The sequence below is a fragment of the Chiloscyllium plagiosum genome, unplaced genomic scaffold (assembly GCF_037043375.1).
Source record: "Chiloscyllium plagiosum isolate Xiang-an unplaced genomic scaffold, Cpla_swu_hap1 HiC_scaffold_12, whole genome shotgun sequence".
Classification (NCBI taxonomy): domain Eukaryota; kingdom Metazoa; phylum Chordata; class Chondrichthyes; order Orectolobiformes; family Hemiscylliidae; genus Chiloscyllium; species Chiloscyllium plagiosum.
In genome coordinates this window covers 45,919,155-45,938,200 of record NW_028270150.1, presented here as the reverse complement: position 1 = coordinate 45,938,200, position 19,046 = coordinate 45,919,155, and the positions used below count along the sequence as shown (strand labels likewise).

The following is a 19,046-nucleotide window of genomic DNA, read 5'->3' as shown; positions in this document are numbered from 1 at the left end:
TAAATGTTTTCTCGAGAGCAACTGCACATCCTCCCGCATCAAAATGTTTAAATCTCTAATTTGTAAAGTAATGCCTTTCTTGTTTTGTTACTACCAAGCTCTACTGTCAGTTATTCGGTGTAAGAGATTAAATCTCTAAATTATGCTAAAATATAACAATCACGTTTCAAACAACAAAATAGTGTATTGAGACTAATACTTAGGAGCAGTGCTGGCAATACTGTATCATGATGCAACTGTTCAGCATCAAAATATGCTGCAAACTAGCTTGCTGTGACCTGCTTAAAAATGACATACGAAATGAAACAAATACTCTTTTTCTATTGGTTTGCGGTATTGATACTACTGTGTTGGTGTTTGTATAGCTTTGGTTGAAGGAAAGTGCAGCAACAGAGCATCTTCTCCAGTTCCACCTTTTCTTTATCGTCTTCAGACATAACATTTGTGTATATGGTACAGTCCAATCTTAAACATTGCATTACCAATAGGATTTAATGGAAAAACGATCAAAAGGAAATGCTGTCTCATTAGTCTCTCGTAGCCAAATAGCATTTCAGCACTTATTAATTTTAAGTATTTTAGCTTTGTTTTCAGAATTTCTTTCCAAAAAATAGTTTCTCTTGCAAATTTGTCTATAAAACCATATCATCCTTTTCTTGTTGCACTCTCTGGAGATAAAAAATTTCCCAGACAAGCTGTAGGACTTTTGTTGTTCCATTTAGTAGTTATACATTTTTTATAATAATGTGAAATGTTTAACAAAAATAAGGTTTATAAGAGTTCAGAGGTACGTTCAAGTAAATTAATTTTATTCTGATTCCCTCTACCATCTTTTATTAAATGACCCATGGTTTAAATTTACAACCTGTTAGTGAACTGTTCAATAGATGTCATAAATTGAATGTTGGCAGTGTTCTCTCAACGACTCTGTTCAGGTTATCACTGAATAACTTGAACAAAAAACAAATTTAATAAGGCATGAATGGTGTCAGTCATGATTAAATTGGTAGCTTATTAGTTTCTGAATATTAAGATTTGAGTTGAGTCACATTCTAGAACATGAGCATAAAAATCAAGGTTGCTACTCCATTGTGGTATTGAGAGAGTGCTGCACTAACTGAGAGATGATGTCTTTTGATGATTTCTTTTTTCTCTATTCTTTCACTGGATGAGGACATCAATGGCTAGGCAGCATTTATTGCCAATCCCTAATTGCCCGGAGGGCATCTTAAACTAAGATCCTGTTGGCCTTACAATTAGAGATAATCATCCCAGAGCACTCTTTTCAAGAAGAGGTGGGAAAGCAGATTTATACCTGGTGTGCTGACCAAGTTTTATCCTTCAATCAACATCAAAAAAAATTATCTAATCACTATGACACTATTGTTTGTGGGAATTGGCTGTGTGCAAATTGACCTGGAAAACTGCAGCAGGGAGTATGCTTTAAAAGTGCTTCTAAAAAAGCTTCAATGTATTTAGTGGTCATGAAAGGCACTATATGAATGCAGATTTTATTAATTGTTTACATTTGGACATTATTTCAATTTAATGTGTTATCATGCTTTGTGTCTGTTAGAGGATTCACCTTAACAGAGGTCAGTGATCAGGATTCAGCAGCATCAATGAGAACTTGGTTTTCTTCAGTAAGCTATATTTACAATTCATCTTGTTTACAGGGATATGATTTATTTTTGTTACTTGAGCTTTATCCTTGCCAAATTTGATAGCTTATTAATATTTTTGCACAACTGTCAACCAGTTCAGCCCTTTGCTTTCTGATTTACATAAAACAACATCCATTTGCCATATGGCAAGCAATGAACATTTTAATAAATAAAAACTTCCTAGGAAGTCTGAAATTTAAGTGTGAATTATTGAGGTATTGTGAATTACATTCTGACAATCTGTTCTGTATGACAACCTCCAGGCTGCCCTTTATGCTGTATATTAGGAATGTTTAAATTCCAACATACATCAGAAAGGACAGCATGATCTCTTCTATTTTTGCAAAGTAAGCACATTTGTTTCAACTTTGTGTGGAGCAAAGTCTAAATCCACTTTTCCCTGAAAAAGGGGAAATTTTAGTTGTAAAGGTGACATCAGAGAAGCACAGGTGTTGTGGCCACATCAGAGTAGTAATGCAGAAGTCTGGCTAATGCTGTGAGGCCACATTCAGTTCCAACTGTGGTAGTTGGTAGAATGTAAAGCTAATTTCTGCAGTGGGGGCTATGAAGCCAATGTCAGTTTGTTTCTTTTTAAAAAAAAAGGTTTCCCACTATTTTCCTTATGCCGGCTGGCCTCTGAGAGACCTCCGGACAACAGCAATTTGGTTAGTTCTGACTGGACTCCATTCAGCACGCAGCTATTGCTGATCTTGCCAGCTACACCTCCATTCAATGATTTTTTTTTAAACAGAATGGTATTAAAGAATTTATTAAGCATCTGACAAGCCTCTAACTAGCTTTTTAAGCATGTATACAACTGATGGTCACAAGGCAAATAACCATTATCAAATGTTTAATAGAATTCAATTGTCATGACTGGTTGCTTTCAAAAATGTGTTCTGTTCCATTGAAGGTAGGACATTTTGGGTACGATTTTATATATGAATATTAATTAAGGAAAGGCAGTTCAGATTTAAGGACAAATTATATTTAACGAATGAGTTTTTAATTTGAGTGGATAAATGTGTGCATAGTCCTCAAAGACATTTGGCAAAATGCCACATTACAGGCTTGTCAGCAAATTTGCTGCCTGTGGAACATAACATGGAACATGGGTGGCAGACTGAGGAAACAGTCATTAGTTTTTTTCAGGCTGATGATGAGCAGTGGGATTTCATGTGGGTACATGTTGGGACCATTCTATCTTGGTGTATTTATGACCTAGATTTTGATATGTAAGGTGCAGTTTTTAAATTTATGAATGACAACATTTGAAAGTATTATGTAGGGATGGTGATAAGCTTAGAGGACTTGGGCAGGCAGATGGAGTACACTGATAAGGAATGGATAAAATTTAATGCAAAGTGATAGAGCACACAAAATAATTGGTAGAATTCTAAATGGATTGCAGAAATTAAGGACCTTGAGATACATGCATATGATTTGACGGTAGCAAGGAATTTTTAACTTTAATTTGGGCCTTGGAGTAGAAAGATCAATAGCCCTTTACAGAATCCCTACTAGTTATATGGACATAACTAGTTTATAATTCTTATGTAAATAGTACAGCTTGTGAAATTCTAATTTGATAAGACTAAGTGTTTTAAAATACTTCAGATAGGAATATTTCACTATATAATGGTATGAATGCATAAAACCCAGTAAATTCTTAATGAACTTAAAAGCACAACTAATACTGTGTGGGTGGTACAGTGGTTAGTACTGCTGCCTCACAGCGCTAGAGACCTGGGTTCAATTCCCGGCTCAGGCGACTCTATGTGGAGTTTGCACATTCTACCCATGTCTGCATGGGTTTCCTCTGGTGCTCCAGTTTCCTCCCACAATGTGCAGGTTAGGTGAATTAGCCATGCTAAATTGCCCTTAGTGTTAGGTGAAGGGGTAAATGTAGGGAAATGGATCTGGGAGGATTGAGCTTCGGCGGGTCGGTATGGACTTGAAGAGTCTGTTTCCACACTGTAAGTAATCTAATCTAATATCAATATACACAATATAGATTAGTCAGTTTCCCCAGTGTTCCCTTCACCCAACTCACATTTCACTTGTCTACTGATTCCACAAATGATTAACTGTAAATATGATCAATCAAGTCTCAGATTTAAAAAGTCAGCCAACATATCTAGCAGCAATTTTTTGGAAATGACATTCAGTTCAAGAGTTGAAATATTTAGATTTAGCTCCTCTCTCAACTTGGCTAATGCATAATGAAACTTTCTCAATCAAACTTTTTACTAAACCAACAATTTGTCAAGCTTTTTATCTTATCAGGATAGTGTATAAAAAACACCCATGTAAAGGGAAAATATTTTATTGTTGAGAGGAGAGTATTGATTGGTTAGTAAGTGGACACAGGCAGAGATTGCTATGGAAAAAGCACAAGTTAGCTGAGTGGCAGTTAACTACTAAGCTTTGTTCAAATTCCAAACCAGGCAAGTTGACACTGGTCAAGGCATTGCTCTAAAAATGCATCCAAGTAGTTACCTGTTTTGTTGAGTTGAAACAGGTGCAATGCATGTAAATGTTCTGTCTGCAGCGAACAGAGTCAAGTATTAACATATAAAGCTTCCAGTATAGGCCAATATAATACTATGAATATGACCAAAAGCGCACATTTTTGTTAATGTAATAGCACATTCAGGATTTTTAATAAATATTGTTCAATTGCAGAATCACTTCTAATAGTGAACAGTTTGGAGTTTGTGTGGACTAACTGGGTAACTTGCCAATGTGTGAACTGCTGAAGGGGTAAAATCCACTGTTCTTTGGAAAGTACAGCTTACATAGCTAGCATCACAATGGTATTGAAATTCACATGCTACATTATGCATCTTATGACCAGAAGAACATGCTTTTGACTTGGTGCAACAGCTTAATGACATCATTCTGCAAATGTGTTGTAGCAAGATGAAAAAGTTGCTCAAACATCTGGGATGCCCCAGGACAGAAGATTTGAGTGCAATGGGCAGAATCTCTAACAGTAATTGTGGTGAATCCAAGCAAAGGTATTAAATTTATTTTCTTTAGATTCTTATTTCCATTTGTAATGAATTATTTTAAAATCTGTTAAAGTAATTTACAATAACTCAAAGCTAAAGCTCCTTTGCAAGGCTGTAGAGCCTGTTATACACTACATTTATGTAGTTCTAATCTAGTACACCTACTATTTGATAGCTATTTATTTTGTGATATTTTATTTAACAAGCTAAAACCCCTGTCAAAAGCTGAGCTAGTGTAAATTGATAAAGCCATTGAATTATGCTTCCATAATTTTCACTTTAAGTATTATGACTGGCAGAAAGTGCACTGGAAAACTCAACTTCATGAGCTGTTCCATATGTGTAAATGTCTTAACATGTCAATATTTCTTTATTACTGTTTTGATTAACAAGAACACAAGACTGACCAGGACTTTTCATAAATCTAAAATGTTTATTACAGGCAAACTTAAACAAATTACAGTTTAGCAACAAATCTACCATGCAAATGAAATTATAATCCCTCGAATCTGTAACATGCACATCCAAGACTGTAGAATTGAATGGGTTGTAGATTCATCTAAGAACTATTGTCCTGATACTTGAAACTCTGGTTTCTTTTAAACCACTACTTTTAGCTTCAAGCTGCGACTTGTACTAAGCAACAGCCACTACTACTACATCCTTGCAAACCCCTCCTGCCAATGCCCACAGCTTCTGGGTGTCAACCTTTTTTAAAAAAACATCTACTGTCTCAGCCCAAAGGTTGTTGCTAGGTGATGGCAATAGTTAGGCCTAGACAACCCTAATGGATCTGCCTATTTCCTCAACATTAGTTTACTTGCTGTGTTTCTTCCCCCCCCCCCCATTTCCTTTTGACTTTCCAGTTCCAACAATGCATGATAAGTTATTTGCAACCCAATATCTCAAATTTCATAATCTAAGTATATGCATTCCTAGCAACTGTAGGATGAAAAATGCGATCATGCTAGGAAGGGTATGGAGGGATATAGGCCAGGTGGGACAAGACTGGGTTGGGATATCTGGTCGACATGGACGAGTTGGACCAAAGGGTCTATTTCTGTGCTGTACATCTGACTCTATGCTAAGAAATCAAAGGGCTAATCACTCCACAACAGAACACAGCAACTATAACACAAGGTCTCTTGCACCTTGTCCAGTGTGTCGTGCAAGTAAAAATACAGTATTTTGAACAGATAATTATGATTTAATATTGTGGAAATAAGTGATTAAAATTACAAACGTGAATAGGTGAAATGTCAATTTTATTTTCTGATCCGGAAAAATAAAGATAAACAGCAGATATACTCATTATTGGCTGATATCATACAATGAAATTTGGCTGATTTGTAAGGCCCAAAGCACGTTGATCAGTTTAATGAAATAGAAAGCTCTAAGCAAAAGATCTAGCAAGTGCAAGGCATAGTACTTCCTAACTGAGATTACTTTTTTCAGAAGTGTAATCATGTGCAGAACTGGGCTCGAGATAATTATACTGCAACTGACTTTTCAATGTTAATTATTCAAAGATCAGTAGATAGCATAGTAATTCCATAAAACTTGGAGCTGCAGTTGTCATATTTCATAACCAGTCATAAATCAAAAGTAACTTGGGAAATAACCGGTTACATTGGAACTTAGAGGCACAGTATTTTGTCTTAATTAGAGTGTTAATACAGCAAAAATATGTATCACCACATTAATATTGGAATAGCCGCCTCCATATTGAATCACTGTCTTTTGGCATCTTCTGCTTCCTGTCGATTCTCCTCTTTCCACCTGGCTTTTTTTGCCATATTGATAGCTGTCAAAGATTCATGTCTATTTGCAGCCTGCAGTCAAAGATGGAAAATAAAGTTGGTGCACTCAGTTTTAACTAATCAATATATTCAGCCTTTGAAATATTCAATGTTTGAGTTTAATAGCCTCAGTGTTAGCATTTCTGTGATTGAGCCACATCGTAAAACTTAATTTGAATCTTCAAGCATATGCACCAGTGTCAAAGTGAAGAACTTTGAAAGGGAAACAATTTTTAAATTTTTGATCAAAACCTGCTCATTTACGTGATCTTTTACAATACACTCCGCCACAAACATTATCCACTTGAGGCAAGATATCAAATTCAGTGATTTTAAAGTTACCATTCTGATCAATATTAGAAAAAGATCCACAGTAGAGTTCAGCACTGTATACAGAAGTGCTGATTAGCCTGTCTTACAAAGTCATAGAGATGTAAAGCACAAAAACAGACCCTTTGGTCCAAATAGTCCACGCCGACCAGATATCCTAACCCAGTGTAGCCCCACCAGCCAGCACACAGCCCATATCCTCCCAACCCTTCCTCCTCAAAGTTTTTAGCAAAATAGCAAGGAATAATAACTTTTGTTCTATCCTGGTTGGTTTGCAATGCAGAGTGACGCCAGTGTGGGTTCAACTCCCATTACCACAAAGGATTCTTCTCCTCTTGAGGTGTGGTGATAGTCAGATTAAAGCACCAGCAGGCATCTGAACATTAGCTCTATGGTCTGATAAGGCTATGGTAACTTTACCTTAACTGCACACTTCAAAACCACCCCCACTTCCTTATGCTTTTCTGACTGCATTTGATTATCTTAGCCTAGCACGTGCTTCATTACTTGAACGTCCAGCTTTGAGTCTATAGATTATAGATAGCTGCTATTGATTACCCACAACACCCTTCAAATGCTCAGGTTTAAACTAAGTGATTGGTCCATGATGCACAGCAGTAAAATCACAGTACACTGTGGTAGTGATTGGTCCCACAACCTGAAGACAGACTTTGGGGTGTGAGGGAGTGGGCTTGCTCCAATTACTGCCGCATTGGCCTGAAGTTGAAATGCTACTTGAATGGTGTTTCAGAACTTCAATGGAGTGGGGAAGTGGTGCCACTGGAGGCCAGCCCAGTTTGAGAAAATTTCTACCACCCTAAGGGTTAAAGAAAAAGTTTTCCAAAGATCAATTAATTTCTAGTACTTAATCATCCAAAACATCTGCTGCTATTTCATCTGTAGCAATTGATAGTGGAGCTTGAAAGATTTTAATTTTGGGATATAGGCCACTCACTGTTGAGGAAAATAGTATTTTCATGTGAAGGTATTGGCACAAAGTTTGAATTAACCAACATGGCTAAATAACTACAGTAGATTCTGAATCAGTAACTTCTACATTAAATTCTTATAAAAGTGATGAAGGTTAAAGAATACACAAGATGCTTGCAAACTGAGGAGCAGAGTAGTGTGGGGTAACACCTAAAATCCCATTGTGTTCTTTAAATTTTTTTAAAAAGTTAGTAGCCAGAATCATAGTGCATAACAACAGACCCTTCAGTCCAACCAGTCCATGCTGAATAATCCAAAACTAAACTAATCCCAGCTGCCTGCAATTGGTCGATATCCCTCTGAACATTAACTGTACCCACATATGCCACTTCCTTGGAAGATCATTTCGTACACTAAACACCATTTCAAAAAAAATTGACCCTCACCTCTAAGGTTAGAGGAGAAAGATTTTAAAAATATGTTCCATAAGCTTAATCCCCCAGCCTAGCAAAAAGACCTGCCATTCACATTATCTATATTTGTCATGACTTTAAATCTTTAAGGTCACACCCCTCTTAAGCTCTTACACTCCAGTGGAAAAAAGTCCCAGACTATCAACCCTCTACTGTAACTCAAACCCTCCATTCCCAGCAACTTCCTAAATCTATTTTGAATATTTTCCAGCTTAATAATATCCTTCTAATAACAGAGACCAAGACTGAATGCAGAACTGCAGAAAAGGCCTCATCAATTCCTAACTTAATGGTCTGAGCAATGAAGGCAAGCATGCTAAACACCTTTACCACCCTACGTATGTGATGCAAATTTCAGTGTTACGTACCCAAATTCTTAGGTCTGTCCTACAGTGCTACCCAAGGCCCTACTTTTAAGTATCAGCTTCATTTGTTGTGCCAAAATGAATATGCCCATTGACCCAATTGTTTAAGATCTCTTTGTAATCTTGGATAACCTTCTTCACTGTCCACTAAAACTACCAATCTTGGCATCATTCACAAACTCATGCTTTCTATGTTCTCATCCAAATAATTTTACATTAATGACAGACAAAAGTGGACCCAGAAGCGATCCCTGTGGAACACCATTGGAAACTGGCCTCTGGCCTGAAAAACAATTTTCTATCATCACTCCTGCCATTAAACCAGTGTTGTATCCAATTAGCAAGCTCATATGAATTAGTTTACCATGCAGAACTTTGTCAAAGGCTTTACTCTAGTCCAAGTAAATTATTTGAGCTATAGAGAGAGTTTGAATAGGCTAGGACTGTTTTCCCTGGAGTGTCTGAGGCTAAGGGGTGACCCTATAGAGGTTTATAAAATTATGGGTCATGAATAAGATAAATAGACATGGTCTTTTCCCTGGGATGTGAGAGTCCAGCACTGGAGGGCATAGGTTTGGGGTGAGGGGAAAGATATAAAAGACCTAAAGGGGTAACTTTTAGGCAGAGGGTGGTACATGTATGGAATTAGCAGCCAGAGGAAGTGGAGGCTAGTACAAATGCAACATTTAAAAGGCATTTGGATGGGTATATGAACAGAAAGGGTTTGGAGGGATATGGGCCAGGTGCTGGCAGGTGGTACTAGATTGGGTTGGGATATCTGGTCGGCATGGATGGGTCATGAATAAGATAAATAGACATGGTCTTTTCCCTGGGATGTGAGAGTCCAGCACTGGAGGGCATAGGTTTGGGGTTAGATGCTCTGCATCTCTCCGTCTACTACTCTGCCCTCAATCATCTTGGTTACTTCCTCAAACTCCGGTTTGAGAAACATTGTTTGCCCTTGCACAAAACCATGTTGACTATCCCTAATCATTGCTGTTCAAAATGTATATAAATCTTATCTTTCAAAATCACTTCCAACAACTTGCCTATCACTGAAGTCAGAGTCACAGATCTTTAGTTTCCAGGCTTCTCTTTACATCTCAAAGGGCACAACATTAGTTACTTTTCAACTAGTCATTTGGCAACTCACCCGTATTAATAAATGTCAAAGATATTTCTGCAAAGGGCCCTGCAATTTCCTCCCTAATATCCCTCAAAGTCCTGGGATACCTTGATCAGGTAAGGTCCCAGAGATTTATCGACCTCTATATTTTCAAAGACCTCCAGCACTCTTTGGTAATGTTCATTTAATGTCTCTCCTGAGGTTTAATACAAATACAGCCTCTGATCTTGAAGGGGCCCTACTCTCTCGCTCTTAATGTATTAATAATCTCTTTTTGGATTATCCTTAGCCATGGCAAGTAACCTTCTCATATCCTCTCTTTCCCTTGCTGATCTCCCTCTTAAAAGTTCTGCTACACTCTCTATACCACTGGAGAGATTCATTTGAATCCAGTTTTATATCTAATATGATTTTTTTTTATTCCTGACTCTAACCTCTCTCTTCATCCATTTATTCTCAAATACTACCAACTAGTGGGTAGTACTGGTGTTTCACTAAACAGGAAAGTAATTCTGAACTCTCATCACACTTTTGAAAGCTTCCCACTTATCAATGTCCCTTTACCTACAAAGTCTTCTCTAATCAATCTTTGAAAGTTCTTTGTCTTATGAAAAACTTTAATTTTTATGGAATGCTGTTTAAAAAATAAATTATGATCACTCAGCCTAAAGTGTTTCCCTATAATCACTTCAGTCACTTGCCCTATTACCCAAGAGCCGGTCAAGTTTTGTTCTTTCTGCAGTAGGAATATTTACAAACACAAAGGTTTTGATGGTGAGAAATTTACTTTTCCAAATGTTGACTGGGACTGCGTAAAGTCACTGATTATTACAACCTTATTATTATAAAGCTCACTGATATTACCTAGCATAGTGACAAAACGTTCAAGAACAAACCCATCAGCTCAGTGAGCAAACAGACAATCTGAACTTTCTTATTCTTGCATATATACAAGATCTCTCTATATATTTGTTCCTCAATTTCCCTGACTATTGGGGATCTACAGTACAATCCCAAAGGGATTTTTTTATTTCTAATTTCAATCCATATTCCCACATATCTGTTCCTTTCCAGTACAGGTGAAACCCACCCTCTGAACAAAATAAGCAATTGGAAAAATTTGAGTCCTGCTACATGAGAGGCTTAGGACTAGTACAAGTACTTTAAAAACTCAATTTATTCAATTGAGAATAAATCACAACCAACTATTCACATCATATGGTATTTTAAAACTTTTATGCCTAAACCAAATCACATGAGCCAAAACAAGTACAATTATTGGTTGTGTCACTGACAGGCTAGGTATAAGGTAAAGAAAACTGAACTCTGCCAATTCTGAACAAGCTAATAAGATTTCCCCTTACCTTCTTCCCAGAGATAATTGTCCCAATACAGGCCACAATTGTCACGACCACCATTATATAACTTGCTTTCACTCTCATCTTGTTCCTTGCAGCATCAATCATCTCAAATCTGAAACAAATTACGTCAGTTTATCCACAAACCTCATTATCTATCATGATGTCTTTAAATTGAGAAGCATTTCTTTAGAGAAGGCTGCTTTATCAGAGTAGCTTAAGCAGAGATAATGCATAGTGTAAGAAAGGAAAAAGATCTTAATCACAAATAGAGGACTGTGGAAAATACAGATAGCAGGTTTGCACAAATTGAGGCAAGTGATATTATTCCATTCTCAACTTAGAAGATTTCACTAGATCCCTAGAAATTGAAATTCCATGTCAAATTTTAAGAACTGCCAACTTAAAGGCTGCACTGATTTTTTTTAATGCTGCAAAATGCTAATGATATAGTAATGGAAGTCTTGCACTTAGGACCTCAATACATACATATTATCCCTTCTATTAAAGATTAACAGACAAAGAGAACCTTCCTGTGAAAAGTTTAGTACACTCTCTGAAAGGTAGACCTCATCGGTGATAAAATGATTGTGATATTTTACTTTTGGAATTGAGAAAATACATATCAACTATTTCTGGAGAGGAGGAAGGTCAGAGTAACCCTGACAAGTTGCTTTATTGTTGTGGTTCTGTTCGCCGAGCTGGAAGTTTTTGTTGCAAACGTTTCGTCCCCTGGCTAGGCGACATCATCAGTGCTTGGGAGCCTCCTGCGAAGCGCTTCTTTGATGTTTCCTCCGGTGTTTATAGTGGTCTGTCCCTGCCGCTTCCGGTTGTCAGTTTCAGCTGTAGTGGTTGGTATATTGGGTCCAGGTCGATGTGTTTGTTGATGGAGTTTGTGGATGAATGCCATGCCTCTAGGAATTCCCTGGCTGTTCTCTGTCTGGCTTGCCCTATGATAGTAGTGTTGTCCCAGTCGAATTCATGTTGCTTGTTGTCTGCGTGTGTGGCTACTAAGATAGCGGGTCGTGTCGTTTCGTCCACAAACTCCATCAACAAACACATCGACCTGGACCCAATATATATACCAACGACTACAGCAGACAGCTGAAACTGACAACCGGAAGCGGCAGGGACAGACCACTATAAACACCGGAGGAAACATCAAAGAAGCGCTTCGCAGGAGGCTCCCAAGCACTGATGATGTCGCCTAGCCAGGGGACGAAACGTTTGCAACAAAAACTTCCAGCTCGGCGAACAGAACCACAACAACGAGCACCCGAGCTACAAATCTTCGCACAAACTTTGAAGTTGCTTTATTTCTGTTTTTAAATTAGGTCTCCCAAATAGAATGTCCAGCTTTAAAAAAAATTGAATAGTATGAAACAAAAAGGCTTTGTGAATAATATGCAAAGGTTTTGGTAGTGCAAATTACTTTACATTTTGACAATGATATCTGGGACTAAATTATTAGGCACTGGTAGAAAATTATATCACCAAATTTAAAACAGTACAGGGTGTGCTTAAGGGGAAGTTGCATTTAACTAGTTGGGAGTTCTTCAGAAGTAATAGTCATAGAGATGTACAGCATGGAAACAGACCCTTCGGTCCAACCCGTCCACGCGGATCAGATATCCCAACCCAATCTAATCCACATGTAATGGAAAGCATTGAAGACGCTAATGCTTATGAGGTCGTAAAACTGAATTTCAGGGGCACTTGATACAGTATTAAGATTTTTAGGAAACTTGTAGGTCATGTTATAAAAGCAATGGTAAGATGGATACAAAATGAGCTTAGTGATATAGAAAACAGTGTAATGGTCAATTGATATTTTTGGGGCTGGAGAAAGTATATAGTTCAGTTACCCAGGGACCCTTTGTTATCCTGATATATATGAATGATTTGGATCTTGGGTGCAGGGGATATATTTAAGTTTGCAGACGACATTAAAGTTGAAAGAATTTGTAAACTGAGGAGGATGGTGTGAAATTCCAAAAAGGACGTTGACAAGTTGGTGGAGTGGGTAAGAGGTGGCAATTGAGATTCGATGCAGAGAAATGTAGGGTAATACCTCTGCATCCAGTCTATTCAGCCTGATCATAATGTGACATTCCAAAGATGTCCCCACTTATTCTTTGAAACTCCAGAGAATCCAGGCCCAATCAACCCAATCTTTCCTCCGAAATCAGCTAGGTGAGCCTTTGCTGCTCTCCTAAAAACAAAACTACACTCCGTAGTCCAGGTGTGGTCTCACCAAGGTGCAGTACAATTGCAGTAAGACTTCCTTGTTCCTCTACACAATCCTTTTCTTACTGCATTTGTAAGCTTGCTTTCACTGGTATGCAAGGACAGTGTAAGTAAACATGTCCCAATCTATTCCAATTTAAATAATACTGCTAACATTGTTATTTACAATGAAGTGGTCAAATTCATGTTTATTCATGTCATGCTGTGTATTCATTTCTTTAAAATGGCTCCAAAGCCTCTTTTTACATCCTCCTTACTGCCAAGTTTTGTGTTGTTAGAAATTTTGGAAATTCTACACTTCATTCCATCATCCAAATTTATGATGATATTTTTGATACATATTATAAATACGTGTAGATGTGGTCCCGAAGTACAGATACCTGTGGTATTCAGTTTGTCACCACCTTCCACTCCAGAAAAGACTTCATTTTTCCTAATGTTTCCTGTCTGTTTAACCAATTCTATCCTTACCAATATTTTACCAACATAGAGTCATAGAGATGTAGAGAAACAGACTCTTGGGTCCAACCTGTTCATGCCGACCAGATATCCCAACCCAATCTTGTCCCATCTGCCAGCAGCCGGTCCATATCCCTCCAAACCCTTCCTATTCATATACACATCCAAATGCCTCTTAAATGTTGCAATTGTACCAGCCTCCACCACATCCTCTGGCAGCTCATTCCATACACGTACCACCCTCTGCGTGAAAAGGTTCCCCCTTTGGTCTCTTATCTTTCCCCCCTCACCCTAAACCTATGCCCTCTAGTTCTAGATTCCCCAACCCCAGGGAAAAGACTTTGCCTATTTATCCTATCCATGCCCCTCAATTTTGTAAACCTCTAAGATCACCCCTCAGCCTCTGCTCCAGGGAAAACATGCCCAGCCAGTTCAGCCTCTCCCTGTAGCTCAGATCCTCCAACCCTGGCAACATCCTTGTAAATCTTTTCTGAACCCTTTCAAGTTTCACAACCTCTTTCTGGTAGGAAGGAGACCAGAATTGCACGCAATATTCCAACAGTGGCCTAACTAATGTCCTGTACAGCTGCAACATGACCTCCCAACTCATTTACTCAGTACTCTAACCAATAAAGGAAAGCATACCAAACGCTGCCTTCACTATCCTATCTATCTGCGACTCCACTTTCAAGGAGCAATGAACCTGCACTCAAAGGTCTCTTTGTTCAGCAACACTCCCTAGGACCTTACCATTAAGTGTATAAGTCCTGCTAAGATTTGCTTTCCCAAAATGCAGCACCTCACATTTATCTGAATTAAACTCCATCTGCCACTTCTCAGCCCATTGGCCCATCTGGTCCAGATCTCTTGTAATTGGAGGTAATCCTCTTCGCTGTCTGCTACATCTCCAATTTTGGTGTAATCTGCAAACTTACTAACTGTACCTCTTGTGTTCGCATCCAAATCACTTATGTAAATGACAAAAAGTAGAGGGCCCAGCACCGATCTTTGTGGCACTCCACTGGTCACAGGCCTCCAGTCTGAAAAACAACCCTCTACCACCACCCTCTGTCTTCTACCTTTTGAGCTGGTTCTGTATCCAAATGGCTAGTTCTCAGTGTATTCCATGAAATCTAAGCTTGCAAATCCATCTCCCATGGGGATACAGTAACTTAATGAGAGTCTTTATCCAAAGTTTTCTGACATATCACATGCTGGCTCTCCCTTTTTGTAGTTACAGCCTCAAAACTCCAGTAGGTTTGTCAACAGTATTTATCTTTCATAAGTCAATGTTGACATTGCTGTTAGTATTCTAAGGTAATAGATTCCAGCATTTTCTCTATAAGATGTTAGACTAACTAGTCAGTAAGTACTTTTTTAAAAAAAAAATCCCTGTACAATCTTTGGTCTTAAACAATTCTTTTCCCATTTCAGTCCACAATAAAAAGACAGTCTTTACACTTGTCATTGGGTCAAAATCCTGGCACTCTAACAGCACCTTGGGTGTTCCTATGCCACGTAGGCTACTGTGATAGAAAAGCGTGACTCACTACCCCCTTTAAGGTAAGAGAAATTGTAATAAATGCTGGCTTTGCTACCAGTTAACGTTCCATGAACAAATAGAAAAAAAATGCTTGCACCAAGTTGAAAAGCAATTCTATTGAAAGATTAGGAATAGGTCTAAAATGACAGCACCAATACACACACAAAATCTCATACCTAACAAAAAAAAACACTAGAAGAGACTCCCTTCAGCACTTGCCCCCACAAAGGCACTAAGTATTTGATTGTGTAAAGCAAAAGAAACTCAACTCTTCCAGTACATTTGGCCTCTGCACTACACAGTTAATATTTATTACTTAGGGAGAATGCAGTTTGTGAAACTGGAGGGACTGCTGAAACGCTTGTGATTTCTAAGGAAGTGGAGTATGCAGTGAGAGTGGTCATATATAAGGAATGGCCTTTTAATCTGCATTACTGCAGCAGAGTCAAGGGAGAAGTTCAGTATAGAAGTGACAGTAGAAAGAATCTTACCATTTGTTTTCAGCTGTTGTTTGCACAGAGGATGATTTAAAAAAATTGTTTACCAAGGAAAGTAGTATCAACATCCCAATTTAAAAAGTCACCAACCAATAGGATCCCATACCCGTTTCATCACTTACGAAACCGCAGCTGGTATATCTGCTTCTCGTTTGAATCGACCACTCCACACCAACATCTTTTTATCAAAACTTGAGGGTTTGTATCCTGGCAATTTGAAAGCTGGACGTCCTGGAAAAAAAAACAATATTTTCATGGGTCACAATTTCCTTGTAAACGAGCTTGCATTATACAAAACTTGTAGACTATTTAAAATGTCAAAATACATGCTAACTTCAGCTCAGCGATATATTCTCAACTTGGAATCAGAAGGTTGTGGGTCAAGTTCTGATACATTTAAGTATATAAAATCTAGACTAACACTTCAATACTGAGGGAGTGCTGTCAGAAGAAACATCTTTAGGTCTCATTTAGTATTTTATCTAATGTCTTCTCAAATGAATGCAAATACTTCTATTCAAAGAGTAGCAGTGTCCTGGTCAGCAGTTATTTCGCAACCACTGTCAGAGTACTGTTATTTTCTGGTTATTTCAATGCTATTTGTGGGACCTTACTAAGTGCAAAGAGGAGATTTACCAGGATGTTGCCAGGAATGGAGGGTTTGAGTTATGTAGATAGGCTAGGATTTTTTTCATTGGAGTGTAGGAGGTCAGGAGGGTGAACCTTCAAATTATAAAATTGAGAGGTCTGGATAAAGTGAATGGTAAATTATTTTCTGTAGGGTGGGGTCTTTCAAGACTAGGGGGCATATTTTTAAGGTGAGGAGAGATTAAATATGACCTAAGCAAATTTTTATTAAGTGTGGAATGAACTTCCAGATAAAGTGGTGGATGCAGGTACAGTTAGTGTTCAAAAACATTTCAATGAGTAGATAAAAATATTTGGAGGAATATGCACCAAGTGCAGGCAGGTGGGACTAGCTTAGTTTGGGATTATGGTCAGCATGGACTGGATGGACCAAAGGGTCTGTTTCTGTGCTGTCTGACTATGATTGCAGTGTCTCTAATAACACTAACACCACATCAAAAATACCTCATTGGTTGTAAAGCAATTTGTATTTCTTATCCTTAGGATATCATCATGTAAATGTGAATCCTCTCCTTCAGTATAGATGTTACAATTTCAAGCCTGATACAGATAACTTTTTGGTTTCTGTTCTTTCCCAATAGCTCACCCAAGTCACTCAAAGTTTACTTTCATAGCACAACATAAGCGTTATCTGGGGGTGTGAAGATCATATCTTTATTACATGGTGGACACTACAATTCTTACATGTAACAGCACGTTGATCTAAAAAGGTCTGAGTCAAAAATTGCTAAGTCAGTCCTGGAACTACTCCCCATTTACACTTTGCACACCTCCACCACATGAACTTCCTCTGGGGAAGTTGGACCTACAATAAGCAATATTCAGACTCCATGATTTTACCAGATGAGGTCTGGTATATTTTTAAACTTCCATTTAAGACAACTATGGACCATAAAACAAACTTCCATTCAACGTCATTGCATTTTATCTTAGAATTTTCAGTAATACAATAAAGGTGTGCCATGTTGACTGGGCATAAGAACTTTGAACAGAATTTAATTTTGTTTGTTATCCTTATCAGAAGTGCTCAATCTGGGCCTCTTGTATTCTATCCCACTTCACTTAGCAAACTTTATCAATTGACCTTGAATACGTTTCCCTCTATTGTATCTAAGCACTTTTAAATGAATATTACTTGGTGGGTATGATGACCCTGTAGGAAGAGTGAGGAGTTGAAGGCGTGAAGAATAAAGGAGGGTTTATTCTAGAATATTGTAGTTTTGATTTATTTATTGTCATATTTTGTTCCAAAGTAGTAAAAAAGTATTGTCTAGTGTCACCACTTTCTAGTTGAAACTTTATTGCTGGAACAGCACAGGTCAGGCAGCATCCAGGGAACAGGAGATTCGACGTTTCGGGCACAGGCCCTTCTTCAGGGCATGTGCCCGAAACGTCGAATCTCCTGTTCCCTGGATGCTGCCTGACCTGCTGTGCTGTTCCAGCAATAAAGTTTAAACTTTGATCGCCAGCATCTGCAGACCTCACTTTCTCCTCACCACTTTCTAGCCCCATCTTAAAACATTAGTCTGTGTTTTGATTTACTTACTTGAGAGGTAGAAGAAAGAAATAAAAACATCAAGATCTAGAGAATCAGCTGTTGAATTATTTGCTGCAGAACTTCCAGCCTCTGCCTTGGTGACATAGCCATATAATTTCCATAACTGATCCACTTCAGTTTCTGGCCAGTGTTCACCTTCAGGATGTGGATTTAATGATTAGGTTCTCTCGCTGCTGCAGACCTGGTACTTGTGCATCAAAAAATGCTATTTGTTTCAGTACCTGAGAAGTCAGAAGCATTGCATAAAGTGCTGCAGCTTCTGGACATCTGAAACACAGAGTCTGGCAGCATTTATGGAGAGAAAAAAAACATAGTTAACGCTTCAAGTTTGTATGACTCTTCAGATGACGAAGTCGAAACAGACTCAAAGCGTTAACTGTTTTTCTCCCTCTCCACAAATACCTACTGAGTTGCTCTAACATTCTTTGTGATTCTGGAATCTCACAGGAGAAAGATCAAGCAACTGAGTTCGGTTGGGCCTAAAGCATTAACCTGTAGATACACCTGTAAAAATGTCCTGCAGAGCGGAGAAGACTAATATCAGCCCCAGTATCCACATCCCCGTTATTCCTTGACTCGGGCCCTCTGATGCCACGCCGTGTCCACCCCTCTGGTGTTCCTGACCCCGGGCCCGCAGCTTACCTTCAGGCTGGACTCTGGCCGGCGTCGCCGGGCCTCCCCCCTGCGGGGATTTCCCGTCCCCGGGTTTGCTGCAAAACCCCTGCAGCCGCTCGCGGTTGGTTCTGAACGTCAGGCTCAGGCCTCCGGCCACCGAGCCCGCGTAACTCCACATCCCGAGGCCGCACCGCCTGCCCACGGCGGACTCTAATCCCCTACTCCAGAGGTCACGGGAGCCCAGTCTGCCATCGGACCGGTGTTTAGAAGGAGCCGGGGTAGGCCCGCCTATCCATGCGAGAAAGGGGCGGATTTTTGAAGGAAGGAGACGAATAGAATCGAGTTTTTTTATCGAGAGGGAAATAGATCAGATTTAAACCCGTGACTGGTTACTGGCAAGCAACTTCCTCGGCGGTACAA

At 38.8% G+C, this 19,046-nt stretch overlaps 1 protein-coding gene across 1 annotated transcript; it reads right to left on the bottom strand.

Moving 5' to 3' along the window:
• Positions 1-5,926: 5,926 nt before the first annotated feature.
• fam162a (family with sequence similarity 162 member A) lies at positions 5,927-18,948 on the bottom strand. The gene is made up of 4 exons (XM_043700971.2): positions 18,654-18,948; positions 15,928-16,036; positions 11,066-11,174; positions 5,927-6,510 (listed from the first exon to the last, which is right to left on the bottom strand). Exons 1-4 carry the CDS (start codon positions 18,802-18,804, stop codon positions 6,409-6,411), a joined length of 471 nt encoding a protein of 156 aa, XP_043556906.2. The 5' UTR covers positions 18,805-18,948; the 3' UTR covers positions 5,927-6,408.
• Positions 18,949-19,046: the final 98 nt, after the last annotated feature.

Bases quoted from the DNA above. Each gene is read 5' to 3' on its own strand.
- fam162a (XM_043700971.2), bottom strand. From the start codon at position 18,804: ATGTGGAGTTACGCGGGCTCGGTGGCCGGAGGCCTGAGCCTGACGTTC. The intron at 11,175-15,927 runs GTAAGTGATGAA...AATTTGTTTCAG, and splicing joins GATATACCAGCTGCGGTTTC to ATTTGAGATGATTGATGCTG. The intron at 6,511-11,065 runs GTAAGGGGAAAT...CTTTGACTGCAG, and splicing joins CAATTATCTCTGGGAAGAAG to GCTGCAAATAGACATGAATC.